The sequence below is a fragment of the Dipodomys merriami genome, unplaced genomic scaffold (assembly GCF_024711535.1).
Source record: "Dipodomys merriami isolate MVZ:Mamm:240054 unplaced genomic scaffold, mDipMer1.0.p SCAF_1, whole genome shotgun sequence".
NCBI lineage: Eukaryota > Metazoa > Chordata > Mammalia > Rodentia > Heteromyidae > Dipodomys > Dipodomys merriami.
The window spans coordinates 29,751,800-29,766,259 of record NW_027202270.1 but is presented as its reverse complement, the minus strand read 5'-3'; the positions used below and the strand labels follow the sequence as shown (position 1 = coordinate 29,766,259).

Here is a 14,460-nt window from a genome sequence, read left to right as displayed (position 1 = left end):
ATCCACCTATGTTAGGCTTTCCATCTTAGCTGGGATGACAGGCATGTGCATGCCTAACTCTCACTGAGATTGAATCTTAACAGACTTTCTTGTCCAAGCTGGCTTTGAACTGTGAGCCTCCTGATATCAACCTTTCAAGAAGCTAGGATTACAGGTGTGAGCCACCAGTGCCTGGCTTCCATTGACAACATCTATCTTGTTCACTGTCTAGCATGTGTCTAGCATGGTGTTTCAAATATATTAGGTGTCTAATACATATTTGTCCAAAAATAAAGGGAAACGATGCTTCCTCTTTTGCTTTTGATATAAAAAACATAATTTCATTACTATGCTTACATCTTTGTTAGCATTTTCAGTGTCTGCATAGGAAGATTCTAAAGTGAGCTTATGGCTTAGGAATATATACATCAGTGCAGTCTGTAAGATTAGGAGCTATAGAGCAAGACAGGCATAGGTTTGAATTTTGTCAATACTACTTACCTGATAGATGATCCTAAGTAATTCTTTTTATCTATTTAACCTGTAAAATTAGGATGAGAGCACCCAAGAATTCTGGTAAGGATTAAATGAGATCCTGCATATAAGAAATTTAAGAAAATTGATATTTTATCTTTTATGTCATTTTGATATATACATAATATTTTGATGTGTTCTGTCAAAAATGCATTAGGACGGTGGTAGAAATTTATGCTTCTGCCAACTAGATATCTTTTTCTCCATCTTTTATTAATAATATCTCTTGTTCTTTTTTTATCTTTGCCAATTCAGCAAGTAAAAAATGTTTTGGCTAGTAATCTTTTCATTACTAACGAAGTTTTGTATCATTTCATTGGCCTCTAGGCCATTTATGTTCTTTGCGAAATTATTTGAATTATCTGTCTATGTTTCTGTTGGGGTATTTGATTGTATTAATTAGTTTTAGAGAGCCTTTGTACTTCCAGTATGTATTTATTGAAAATATTTTCCTACTTGTCATTTAATTTTATATTTACAAATATAAAACAATATTATTGATTAGGATTTACATCATTTATTCCAAAAATAAGGGACTTTTGACATTGTTTTGTTGGTAGTAGTAAGACTTATGCTTCTTAGGGAGGCACTTAACCACTTGAACTACATGCGCAGTCCAATAAAGGACTGTGTGTGTGTGTGTGTGTGTGTGTGTGTGTGTGTGTGTGTGTGTGTGTGTGTGTGTGTGTGTGTGTGTGTGTGTGTGTGTGTGTGTGTTTATACTACACAAGGGCTTGAACTCAGGGCCTCACACTCTTGCTTGGCTTTTTCACTAAAATCTGGTATTCTACGTTGAGCCACAACTCTGCCTGCAGTTTTTTTTCTTTGTACCAATACTGGAACTTGAACTCGGGGCCTGAGTACTATCCCTGAAGCTCTTTTTTTTTTATTTTAACTTTAATTTTTTAATTGAAAAGGTGATGAGCTGGGGGTTACAGTTACATAGGTAAGACAATAAGTACATTTGTTTTTTTTTTTTTTTTGTCGGTCGTGGGGCTTGAACTCTGGGCCTGGGTGCTGTCCCTCAGCTCTTCAGCTCAAGGCAAGTGGTCTACCACTTGAGCTACAGCGCCACTTCCGGTTTTCTGGTGGTTTATTGGAGATAGGAGTCTCACGGTCTCTCCTGCCCGTGCTGGCTTTGAACCGCGATCCTCAGATCTCAGCCTCCTGAGTAGCTAGGATTACAGGCGTGAGCCACCAGCGCCCGGCTAGTACATTTGTTTTTAATCATTACCCCATCCCTCTTTATCTCCTACTTACCCTTCCCTGCCCTCCCCCCCTCTCCCAAGTTGTAATGTTCATGTTCGACATAGTGTCAAGCGAGTGTCAAAGTTGTGTTTCATCCGTGATTCCCTTTCCCTTTCACATACTGCATTGTCTATTATACGAAACACGAGGTACAAAAAGCTGAGAGAAACAAAGAAAAACAATAGAGAAAAAAGAATGAGCTATATACAGGATCTAATGAGACCTTCTTGTTTCTATTTGGAGTTCATGTTAATATGCTTCATTATATATAGTCCTTTGCACTAAGCACTTGGGTTCTTGAGATCACCTGTTAAGAATATCATCTGTGAAGATGGCGATGGGGCAGTAGGGAAATGCCACAGCTCTCCCCAACCAAAAAGAGAGTTCGAGTTCCAACGCTTAATCTCCCCAAGAGATGGACAACGACAAAAAGATGAACACCCAGAGAAAAACAGGAGGCGGAAAAAAAAAAAAGAAAGAAAAAGAAGAATTTCAGAACAGAGAAGCGCGAAGACCCCTCCCCCAACTTTTACTGGCCGCGCGGCAGCGTGCCAAGCCATGGCCAGCCTGGCCCGACGGGGGCTGCCAGAGTCCCAGAGACACGGGGGGCTGTCTGCAGGTCACCCCCGCAGAAGCTACATGAAGTAACGGTGTCGGACCCACTGATCGCTACTAACAGAGAAACCTCCAAGCCCAGAGCTTGCACAAAGATCCCACCCCTACCCCTCACTCTCCATCCAAACAGAGGCTCCATCCTGCCAAAGCCACCCGACCCCACGGCGGGAGCCCCAGAGCTACATGGGACCCCCACAGAACACCAGAGCAGAAGACCTGCAAGGAAGTGGTGCTGATCCAGAGAGCGCAGAGACAAAACCCAGTGCTCAGAACCTGCACAGAGGCCCCACCCCTACCCCTCGGGCGGAGGCTGGAGGCCCATCCCCACGGCGCAGACCCAGTGTCTACCATGGTTGAGACAGAAGAGAAACATCCAGAGCCGCTACTGCCCAGCCCAGCCCACAACCACCTCAACTGAACTCTGATTGCAACTGCAACCAACGACCTACATCACACAGTAACAACAACTAGCTCCAGGGTGAGTACCCCGCAGGGGACAGTGTATCCCTCAAGGGAGACCAGAGCTGGTGGGAATCTCCAGACCCTGACCCAGACCCCCTACCCCAACACCTGGACCACAGGACCCACTAAAACTGGGAACTGTACAAGAGCTCCACCAGCCCATGGAGCACACTCCACTGGCCAGGCTAGAGCAAGAGCGCCCCTGGAAGGGAGCTTAAACGCCCAAGCCAGGAACAGTGCCCCTGGGTCAAAACACCCAACAGTGGAAGAAATTTGAACTGTGTACTCCAGGCTGTGTAACCTAGGCGGGATACACAACAGCACAGGTCCAACCAGTGTGCCCCAGGCCGGGGGCCAGGACCAGACCTGGGGATCCGGTGCCTGAGCAACACAACCAACTCCTCCCAACTGAAGTCAGAAGCTGAGCATACGCCTCAGCAGAGGGGAGACAAACAGGGAACTGCACCCCCTGGGAACTACGCCTGTGACAGCAAAAGACCCAGGGGTTCAGGACAAGACAAGCCCAAACCCCACCAGAATCCGACCCATATATTCTAGGCTGGGAATTGGACAACACAGGATGCCAGCACCTGATAATAGTCGGGAGCTCAGGCTGGTAAGGTGGCTCAGCAGTAGAGTGCTTGTTTTGGGTGCATGAGGCCCTGGATCTGATTCCTCAGCACCACATAAGCAGAAAGGGCCAGAGGTGGTGCTGTGCTCAAATGGTAGGGTGCCAGCCTTGAGCTGAAGAGCTGAGGGACAGTGCCCAAGCCCAGAGTTCAAGCCCACAACCGGCCAAAAAAAAAAAAAAAAAACAACAAAAACATCAGGAGCCCATAGCAGACTCCAGCATCTGGGAGAGTGCATCCAGCACATCCGATCTCCCCAAGAGCACCTGTAGGAGCAAACAGGAGCACTCCAGGCTGTTCAACCCTTCTAAAGGGGGGAACTGCCAGTGATCTACAGCAGAGAGCCGAGAACCCTATGTGGGTCAGACCAGCGGCTGGAGGTCAGCCCCCAACAGAACCGAGGTCAGGCACAGACTCTATCTCTACCAGCACAGAAACAGCAACCAAGCAAAGACAGACACCTATTGAGCAAAACAAAATTTCAGATTAGTCTCTAATAATCCCTGAATCCCCATGCGAAAATCACAGAGAAAAATTACAAGGTTTATCAACACCCAGGATAGCAAGCTATTCCCAAAAGCCAGCAGCGACCTAGGGGAGAGCAAAGCAGGAATGGAAGACAAAAGCTACATCCAAGAGATGCTGGAGGCAATGACTCAAGAAATAAAGTGAGAAATAGACCAGAAATTGAAAGAACACAGGGTCGAAATACTGAAAGAGATGCAGGATATCAAACAGGAGATGCATGCAAAAATAGAGGCAGCCCACACCTCACTAAGAGGTGAGATTAGTACAAAAATAGAGGAAATAGTACAAAAATAGGGAAAGAAGAAGTTAAACTATCCCTTCTTGATCCCAAAAACTCCACCCCCAAACTCTTAGAAATTATAAATCACTTCAACAAACTAGCAGGATACAGAATCAACACACAAAAATCAATCACCTTCCTGTACACTGACAGTGTACAAGCAGAGAGGGAAATAAAGGAAGCAACCCCATTCACAATAACCTCCCAAAAATAAAATATTTAGGAATTAACTTAACCAAAGATGTAAAAGAACTATTTAGTGAAAACTATAAAAACTTAAAGAAATTACAGAAGCCACTAGGAAATGGAAAGACCTTCCATGCTCTTGGATAGGCAGACTTAATATAGTGAAAATGGCAATACTGCCAAAATTAATATGCAAATTCAGTGCAATTCCTATTAAAATCCCAATGATGTACATCTCTGAAATACAGAAAACAGTCCAAAAATTCATATGGAACAACAAAAGACCTAGAACAGCCAAAACAATTCTAGGGAATAAAGACAACATGGGAGGGATATACATGCCGAGCTTCAAACTCTACTATAGAGCCATAATAACAAAGACAGCATGGTACTGGCACAAAAACAGACCCGAAGACCAATGGACTAGAATAGAAGATCCAGAAATAAATCCACATGCCTACAGTCAGTTGATATTTGACAAAGGAGCCAAAGACATACAATGGAAGAAACACAGCCTCTTCAACTACTGGTGCTGGGAAAACTGGGCGGCCACATGCAGAAAACTAAAAGTGGACCCCAGCCTATCACCATGTACCAACATCAACTCAAAATGGATTAAAGACCTTAACATTAAATCTGAATCTCTGAAACTACTGCAGGAAAGAGTAGGAGAGACACTTGAACTTAAAGTTACAGGAAGAAACTTCCTGAACAGAGTCCCAGGGTCACAACAGATTGGAGAGAGATTCAACAAAGGGGACTACCTTAAAATAAAAAGCTTCTGCACAGATAAAGCTATCACAACCAAGCTAGAAAGACAACCAACTAATTGGGAAAAAATATTTACCAGCAATATATCAGACAAGGGCTTAATATCCAGTATATACAGGAAACTCAAGAAACTAATCCCTCCCAAACCTAACAAACCAATTACTAAATGGGCAAGGAAACTAAAGAGACTTCTCAGATGAAGACATAAAAATGCCAAAGAAATGCATAAGGAAATGATCACCATCCCTGGTTGTAAAGGAAATGCAAATAAAGACAACCCTGAGATACCACCTTACCCCAGTCAGAATGTCCCACATCCTCAAATCAGCCAACAACAAATGCTGGAGGGGATGCGGAGAAAGAGGAACCCACTGCTGGTGGGAATGTACACTTACACAACCACGTTGGAAAGCAGTCTGGAAGGTCCTCAGAAAGCTAAATATTGACCTCCTTTATGACCCAGTCATACCACTTCTAGGCATCTATCCTGAACAACAGGAACCAGTATACAAGGACACATGCACCTCCATGTTTATTGCAGCACTGTTCACAATAGCCAGGATATGGAAATAACCCAGATGTCCCACCACAGATGAATGGATCCAAATATTGTGGTATCTATACACTATGGAATATTATGCAGCCATTAGAAATGACAAAATAATGGCATTTGCAGGAAAATGGATGGAGCTAGAAGAAATCATGTTGAGCAAAGTAAGCTAAGAGCAAAGAGACAAATGGTACATGGTCTCCCTGATAAGTGGATGTTACATCCAAAATGTTAGGTGATATGACAAAATTAACAGGACTTAAGAAACAAAGGACTTCCACACATCTGGTCAAATCACTACTAAATAACCCCATGCTGCTGATCACATGTATGGTATATATGTGCACACCGGAGGGGAAGCAGGAAGACGACACAGAAGTAGAGGGAATCAGAGAAAAACATGTAACAGCAGGACCCATCAGTTGCACTGGACATTGACCAAAATGAACTAAGCAACTTAATGGCGGTGATGGGAGGGAGGGAACAAGTGGGAAAGAGGGAACAGCTGATGCTATGCAAAACAAAAGAAATGTACATACCACCCAATGTGGAAGAAATAACTGTATTACAAAACTCATAGAACTCATAAATGTTATAGACCGTGATAGACAATTTGCTCCAGGAAAGTTAGAATGTGTTCGTGACTTTAACTGAGCATCACTATCCCACAATACTGTGAAATTTGGGAAATTATGTAACCACTTAATCACAATAAAAAATTTGAAAAAAAAAAAAAAGGATTTCATCTGTGTATTCTAGTTCTTACAAATGAGGGAGTTCATGCGACCTGCTTTTCTTTGGGTCTGGCTTATTTCACTTAATATAATTTTTCCCATGTCTTTCCATTTCCTTATGAATGGAACAATGTTATTCTTTCTGATGGAAGCATAGAATTCCATCATATATATGTACCACATTTTCTTGATCCATTCATCTACCGATGGACATTTGGGTTGGTTCCATATCTTGGCTATGGTGAATAATGCTGCAATGAACAGCGTTGTACTGGTGGGTCTAGTGAGGCCTTGTTTGTGGATATTTGGGTAGATTCCCAGAAGTGGGATTGCTGGGTCATAGGGAAGCTCTATGTGTAGTGTTCTGAGGAACCTCCATACTGCTTTGCAGAGTGGTTGAACAAGTTTGCACTCCCACCAACAGTGTAGTAGTATTCCCCTTTGGTCACATCCCCACCAGCATCTGTTGTTAGATTTCTTGATTATGGACATTCTAACGGGTGAGGTGGAATCTCAATGTTTTGATTTGCATTTCTTTTTTTTTTTTTTTTTTTTGTCGGTCGTGGGGCTTGAACTCTGGGCCTGGGCGCTGTCCTTCAGCTCTTCAGCTCAAGGCGAGCGCTCTACCACTTGAGCTACAGCGCCACTTCCGGTTTTCTGGTGGTTTATTTGAGATAGGAGTCTCACGGTCTCTCCTGCCCATGCTGGCTTTGAACCGCGATCCTCAGATCTCAGCCTCCTGAGTAGCTAGGATTACAGGCGTGAGCCACCAGCGCCCGGCTTGCATTTCTTTTATACTCAGAGGAGTTGAGCAGTTCTTCATGTGTCTCTTGGCTATTTGTATTTCCTTTTCAGAGAGGTCTCTCAAGGTTTTTAGCTCACTTTATAATAGGGTGGTTGTTTCTTTGGGGAATTGTTTTGGGGGAATTTAATTTCTTGAGCTGTTGGTATATTTTAGATATTAGGCCCTTATCTGTTGTATGGGTGGTGAAGATCTTCTCCCAGTCTGAGAGGTTTCGATATATTTTGGTAACTTTGTTCTTTGCCATGCAGAAGCTCTGTAGTTTAATTCAATCCCATTTATCTAGCCTTTCTTTGATTTGTTGTGTTTCTGGATCTTTATTAAGAATGTTTCAACCTGTGCCAAGGAGCCCTAGTGTTTCTCCTATTCCTTCTTGTAATATTTTGAAGGTATCTGCCTGAAACTCTTCTTGTTCAAGGCTACATTTGAGCCACAGCTGCACTTGCAACTTTTTGTGATTAGTTGGGGATAAGAATCTCAGGGACTTTTACTGCCTGGGCTGGCTTCAAACTATAATCCTCATACCTCAGCCTCCTGAATAACTAGATTTATAGGCAAGACCCATGAGCTCCTGGTTTCTGTTTAAATTTTAAAAGTTTTTCTAGTGTTGTGAAAAGTTCCATTGGTATTTCAAGAGGGATTGCACTTAAATCTTTAGATTTCCAGATAGTATGGACATTTCAGAGAAAGAGAGAGCGAGTGTGTGTGTGTGTGTGTGTGTGTGTGTGTGTGTGTGTGTGTGTGTGTGTGTGTGTGTGTGTGTGTGTGTGTGTGTGTGTGTGTGTGTGTCCTTTTCAGCGCTTTCTCAATGTTTTACAACTTTCTCTTTGGTTAAATTTATTCTAGGTATTTTATTTTTGTAGCTATTGTTAATGGGATTGCTTTCTTGATTTCTGTTTCAAATCATTGGCTATTGAGCATCTACTAACACTAGTGGTTTTTGTATGTTGCAGCTTTGCTGAATTTTGTTTGTTCTAATAGTTTTTTTGTTACGTCCACATTTTCTCTATATAAGATCATGAGTATACATACAGTTTGTATATTTGCAGATGGTGACAGTTTTACTTCCTCTTTTCCAGTTTTTTTTTTTTTTTTTTTTTTGGTCAGTTGTGGGGCCTGAACTTTGGGCCTGGGTACTGTCCCTCAGCTCTTCAGCTCAAGGCTAGTTCTCTATCACTTGAGCCACAGAGCCACTTCCAGCTTTTTCTGCTTATGTGGTACTGAGGAATCGAACTCAGGGCCTCATGCATGCAAGGCAAACACTCTACCACTGAGCCACCTTCCCAGCCCATGTTTTCCAGTTTTGATGTCCTTTATTTCCTAATCCTGCCCAAGTGCTCTGGCTAGGGCTTATAGTACTATTAGTGAAGTGTTGGAAGTGGCCATCCTTGTCTTGGTCCAGAGTTAGAGGGAAAGATTTCAGCTTTTCCCTATTTAGTGTAATGTTAGTTGTTGGCTTATCTTATGTGACCTTTATTATGTTGGAGTATATTCCATCTGTGCCTAACTTGCTCAGTGTTTTTTTTTATCATAAAGAGGTAATGAATTTAATTAAATGTTTGTTTTACATTGCTTGAGATGATAGCGTAGCTTTTGACCTTCATTATGCTAATGCGCTATATGATGTTTGTTGATATCAATACCTGTTTGAAATTTTCCTTAAACAGATACTGTAGGAAAATACTTTGTGAAACTGTTCGGACTGCCAAGCTGACCCCAGTTTCTGCCCGGCTTCAAGATACTGAGGGAAAAATCGACCAATTTATTATACCTAGAGAGGTAAAATTTATTTGGCATATTATCTCATTTAGTTATTCTCAGCTCCTTTGGTATATATTTAAATTTTTTGTCTAAAGTACCTAATAAATACATCCATTATTAAAGCCATGATAGACAACTTCTATTACAAAATAATAGGGACTTATTTTATTTTATTTATTTATTTTTTTTGGGGGGGTCCGTTGTGGGGCCTGAACTCTGGGCCTGGGTGCTGTCCCTCAGCTCTTCAGCTCAAGGCTAGCACTCTACGACTTGAGCCACAATGCCAGTTCTGGCTTTTTTCTTTTTGCTTATGTGGTGCTGAGGAATCGAACCCAGGGCCTCAGGCATTGCAAGGCAAGCGCTCTACCACTGAGCCATCTTCCCAGCCCCAGAGACTTATTTTAAAGTTAAAATAATTTAAAAGTCTTCCTTCTCTATATGTGCTGTCAGTAATATTATATACCCTAAAAAACAAGTCCCAGGCTTGAACTCAAGGCCTTGCATTCTCATAGACTTTTTTGTTCACAGTTGGTACTCCACCACTTGATCTACACCCCCAGTCCAGCCTTTTTTTAAAACTGACAAATTGGAGATAGAGTCTCTCACTCTTCCACCCAAGTTGGCTTTGAATCACAGTCCTCCTATCTCAGCCTCTTGAATAGCTAGGATTATAGGCATGAGCCTCAGCACCCAGAATTTTTTTATTATTATAAATTCTGTACTTGTATAATAAATATTGAGCAGCATCTTAGAAATGGAGTTTTTGGATTAAAGTCTATGTGTATTACATTTAATTACCATGTAAGAAATTGAAGGGTAGCTTTGTGGTAGAACCCTTTTCTACCAGACACTCAGCCCTAGGTTTAAATTATCCTAAAAGATGAGGATGATAAATAATTCTGTAATAGAGAATTGATATTTTTGGCAACAGTTTGTAAAAAGATTTTTTTTTCAGAGCCAAACATGGTACTATCTATCTATAGTCCAAGATTCTCAGGAGAGAGAGGCAGGAGAATCAAAAGTTTGAGTCTAGAGCAAAGGTAGCAAAACTGTGTCAAAAAGAAAAAAAAAAGGAAAGAGAAATGAAAGTACTTAAGATATTGCTTAAACATATCCAGTGGTTGAGCACTTGCCTAGCATGTGTGAGGCCCTAAATTAAATCCTTAATACAGCAAGGAAAAAACTAAAGAAAAGGAAGTTTTTTCAGGGCTAGAAATGTAGCTCAGTGATAGAACCCTTGCCTACACACACAGGAATACATGTTTAGGTTGAGGTAGAGTTCAACATAAGGCCTTAGGTTCAATCCTTAGCACCAAAAAAAGTGTACTTTAAAACCTCTCCAGTCAACACTGTTAGTTTCATGAACTTTCCATATATTTTATGAATCTTGTTGAAAAAAATCCATCTCATTTTACTTTTCTTCTCCCTAATTATTGGAGAGATTACCCAACTTTTCATATATATATTTTTCATGTATATTTATACTTGAAAAGTTCATATTTCTTCTGTGAAGTATCTTTAAACTTCTGCTTTTCTTCCTAGTGATTAAATTTGTCTTTTTGTATAGTGGTCTAAAACTAACTGCTATATGGTGAAGTTTTTTTCTATTTATGACTCTTTAGCTTAGAGTGTTGTTGAGATTTTTCTTTTTAACTGAATGCAGATTTCAAATTGTTGTATTAGGTAGTCAGTTATTTCTTTATGGTTTCCAGATTTTGACATGCTTACAGGGACTTTCCACATCATAAGATCCCCAAAATAATGGCTCATGCACTATTATTTTTACATTATTTTATTGTCATTATCTGTATTTAAAGAGCTCTAAGATAAGTTGACTTCCTGAGAATTATTTTTTCTCAGTTAAACTCAATTAATTGAATTGATTTTATTCTCTATTTGTTGTTGTTCTTCTTCTTCTTTTCTGGCAGACTCTTGTTCTTTATGCCCTTGGTGTGGTACTTCAGGATCCTAATACTTGGCCATCACCATATAAGTATGTAACATGTTCCTGTTTTTGTGATTGTTGATTTTAATGTACTAGCTTATTTGCATTCCTTTTGTAACTTTTAAGGAGAAAATTCAACATGTGGCAATGACAACAAAAGAAAGCCACTGCATTCCCTTTCTGTGTCCTGTCAACATGAATTTTTTTTTTTCAACATGAATTTTCTATCTGTCACTCTTGGTCTCTTTATTACCATGTCTGAGATCTATTTAGTTACTTGGTCTCTGCAGCAGTCCTTTAATTTTAATAGAATTTGGGGATTCATTCATTGTTAAGAGGTTATTGCTTATACAGATTCTTTTTTTCCTTCTGTCTATTTCAACTACTCATCTCTTTTGAAGAATTTAGTAAAAATAACTGTTGTATGTATGTGTATCCTGTATGCAAATGGTGAGGGAGGAGAACAAAGGCTTCTAAGTGGGCAGCTAGTAAAGCCTGATTTTGGTAGTATTCTAGGATTTTTTGCCCTGGAAGAAGGTGATATATCAAGTTGATTTGAGTTGGGACAGCAGTATGAAAGCAAGGGGACCCAAGGATGAGCTTAGTGTTTTATTATTTCAGTTGTTAGGATAATGTCCTTAACAAAAAAAATTTTTGATGAATAAATAGCAGTCCTTCAAAATTTGTTAGAAGTTACATGTCAGATGTTTCTTTTCTGAAAAAAAAAAATTAAAGATATACCTTGGTCTGAAAATGAACACCTGGGGCTGGGAAGTTGGCTCAGTGGTAGAGTGATTGCTCACATGCATGAGGCCCTTGGTTCAATTCCTCAGCACCACATAAGAAAGAAAAAGCTGGAAGTGGCACTGTGGTTCAAGTGGTAGGGCGCTAACCTTGACCTGAAGAGCTGAGGGACAGTGCCCAGACCCAGAGTTCAGGCCTCACGACCGACAAAAAAAAAAAAAGAAAAGAAAAGAAAATGTACACATATAATTATAGAAAACTAAAATTTTAAGATCCAAAAAAATACTTGTGGAAAAAATGCTGTTTTATCAGTTCTAAGTATAGTATAAAATAAGGCTGTCAACTCTAAAAGCCAGACTAAAAGATCTCAACTCTGAAAGTAGGCAGAGACCAAGAAACTCTATGACATTAAATAATCAGTTTTTCATTTTCATTTTGGTTTATTTTTAAATTAATACTTAAAAATGTGACTTCTCAAGGGGATGTGTTAATTCTTGCCTGTAGTCCGTTCTACCCAGGAGACTGAGCTCAGGAATTGGAGATTGGCCTGAAGATCAATGGAAGTAAGGGGTTTGAGGCCTGAGACCTCCAGTTCATTTACCAAAGAAAGGAAAGGAAAGGGGAAAGGGGAAAGCGGGATGGGAAGGGAGGGGAGAGGGAAAGGAGAAAGAAAGCTGGACAAGGTGGCTCACACCTATAATTCTAGATACTTAGGAGGCTGAGCTGTGAGGATTGCTGTTTGGGATGGTAGTTTCAGGAACTTTTAATATAGGCTGTCCTAGAACTTCCATCCTTCCATTTCAGCCTTCTGAATAGCTAGGATTACAGGCATGAGTCACTTCATCTGGCTTCTCTCTCTCTCTCTCTCTCTCTCTCTCTCTCTCTCTCTCTCTCTCTCTCTCTCTCTCTCTCTCTCTCTTCCCTCCCTCCCTCCCTCCCTTCCTTCCTTTCTTTCTCTTTCTTTTTTGTCAGTCTTGGGGCTAGAACTCTGGGCCTGGGTGCTGTCCCTCAACTCTTCAGCTCAAGGTGAGCACTCTACCACTTGAGCCATAGTGCTACTTCTGGTTTTCTGGTGGTTTATTGGAGATAAGAGTCTCATGGACTTTTCCTGCCCGGGCTGGCTTTGAAGCAAGATCCTCAGATATCAGCCTACTGAGTAGCTAGGATTACAGGTGTGAGCTGCCAGCTCCTAGCTTATTTTCTTTTTAATAAATTTTAAATTAATGCCATTTTAAAAGGGAAATTCTAAAACTAAAAGCTGTCCTTTTTATTAGCCTCTTCATTTCCCTCACTTACTAAATTTGAGTATACAATAATTGATAAATATAATTTAAGGCTTAACCCTTCATATTTAAAAAATAAATTTTAATTAAGAAATGAAAATACCTCACAAATTGATTGATGGATCCATAAAAGAGACCTTAAGTTTATTTAAGTATGTATTATTATTTTTGTTTGGTTTACTATAAACATATTTTACAGTCACATTCCTTACTAAAACTGACGAATATATTTTGCTTTTATTTAGAAGCAATGGATTAGGAGGAAGCAGTAAGTGACTAAATATCCATATGTTCAATTATTTGAGAACATAATAAGATAAAATGTGATGACACATTCTATTTTTGGTAGATTTTATTCCTTCTTACAGACAGACCTGTATTGTTTTAGTGTTATTATGTAAAATGCTTGTGAAGTTACATTGTGATTAACCCCAAATTTTCCTTTTAGATTTGATCCAGATCGCTTTGAAGATGACTCAGTGATGAAAATGTTCTCCTCACTTGGATTTTCAGGCACACAGGAATGCCCAGAGTTGAGGTGAATGGTCAAGGAAATAATGGGAAAGGAAAAGACGCCAGACTCTACTTAGAGTTTTAAAGATTATAACTGATGAGATTGAGTAATCTATAGTAAGAATATAATGTAGTTACATAATGTAATCTATATAATAGGAATATAATGTTTACTGTATAGTAACCAATTGACTTACTTCCTGACTAGGTTTGCATATATGGTGACCACGGTACTTCTGAGTGTATTGGTGAAGAAACTGCACTTACATTCTGTTGAGGAACAAGTTATAGAAACAAAGTATGAACTTGTCACGTCGCCCAGGGAAGAAGCTTGGATCACGGTCTCAAAGAGAAACTAAAATTGTGTACATTTTTCGATCTTTGTTTATTAGGTGAAGGAAAATGGCTGTTTAGAATATACATTGAATACTCAGATAAAACAAGTATTTCATAAGCACCTATTACTACTTCACTCTGTGAATTTGTATTTTTACACATCAGGTTTTCTTAATACATGATATATGTTTATACTTACTCTACTAATAGACTGATCATTTCAGCTCTAATTTCTACTTTTAATTTCTATCATTTTTCTAAGCCATTTTTATCTTCTTTTCTTAGCTCAATCTCTAAAATAAACATTGTTGAATAGAAAAAGTGGATTTTTTCAAATTGGGAAATCATATGCTTCAAATATTTATAGAATAAAAACATAATGCTCCTTTTTGTACTTCCTTTTGTTTCTTGGATTATTTTTTAATTTTTGGTTGTTTATGCTTCCATTATTTTATCAATGCTGAATAATTCTTTGGATATCTACCCTGGATTTGCAAACATTTAGACTCTTCATAGATTTCACTTAATGGCTTATACATGCTTATCATTTAAACAGTTCT

General features: G+C 39.7%; 1 protein-coding gene across 1 annotated transcript in view; it reads left to right on the top strand.

The window, feature by feature from the left end:
• Cyp20a1 (cytochrome P450 family 20 subfamily A member 1) overlaps positions 1–14,255 on the top strand; it is a 38,030-nt gene extending 23,775 nt beyond the window's left edge. Inside the window, exons 10-13 of the mRNA XM_070019110.1 lie at positions 8,986–9,097; positions 11,008–11,072; positions 13,500–13,589; positions 13,773–14,255. Coding sequence (XP_069875211.1) covers positions 8,986–9,097; positions 11,008–11,072; positions 13,500–13,589; positions 13,773–13,923 — 418 coding nt within the window. The 3' untranslated portion in view covers positions 13,924–14,255. The remainder of the gene's footprint in view (positions 1–8,985; positions 9,098–11,007; positions 11,073–13,499; positions 13,590–13,772) is intronic.
• The last annotated feature ends 205 nt before the right edge of the window (positions 14,256–14,460 follow it).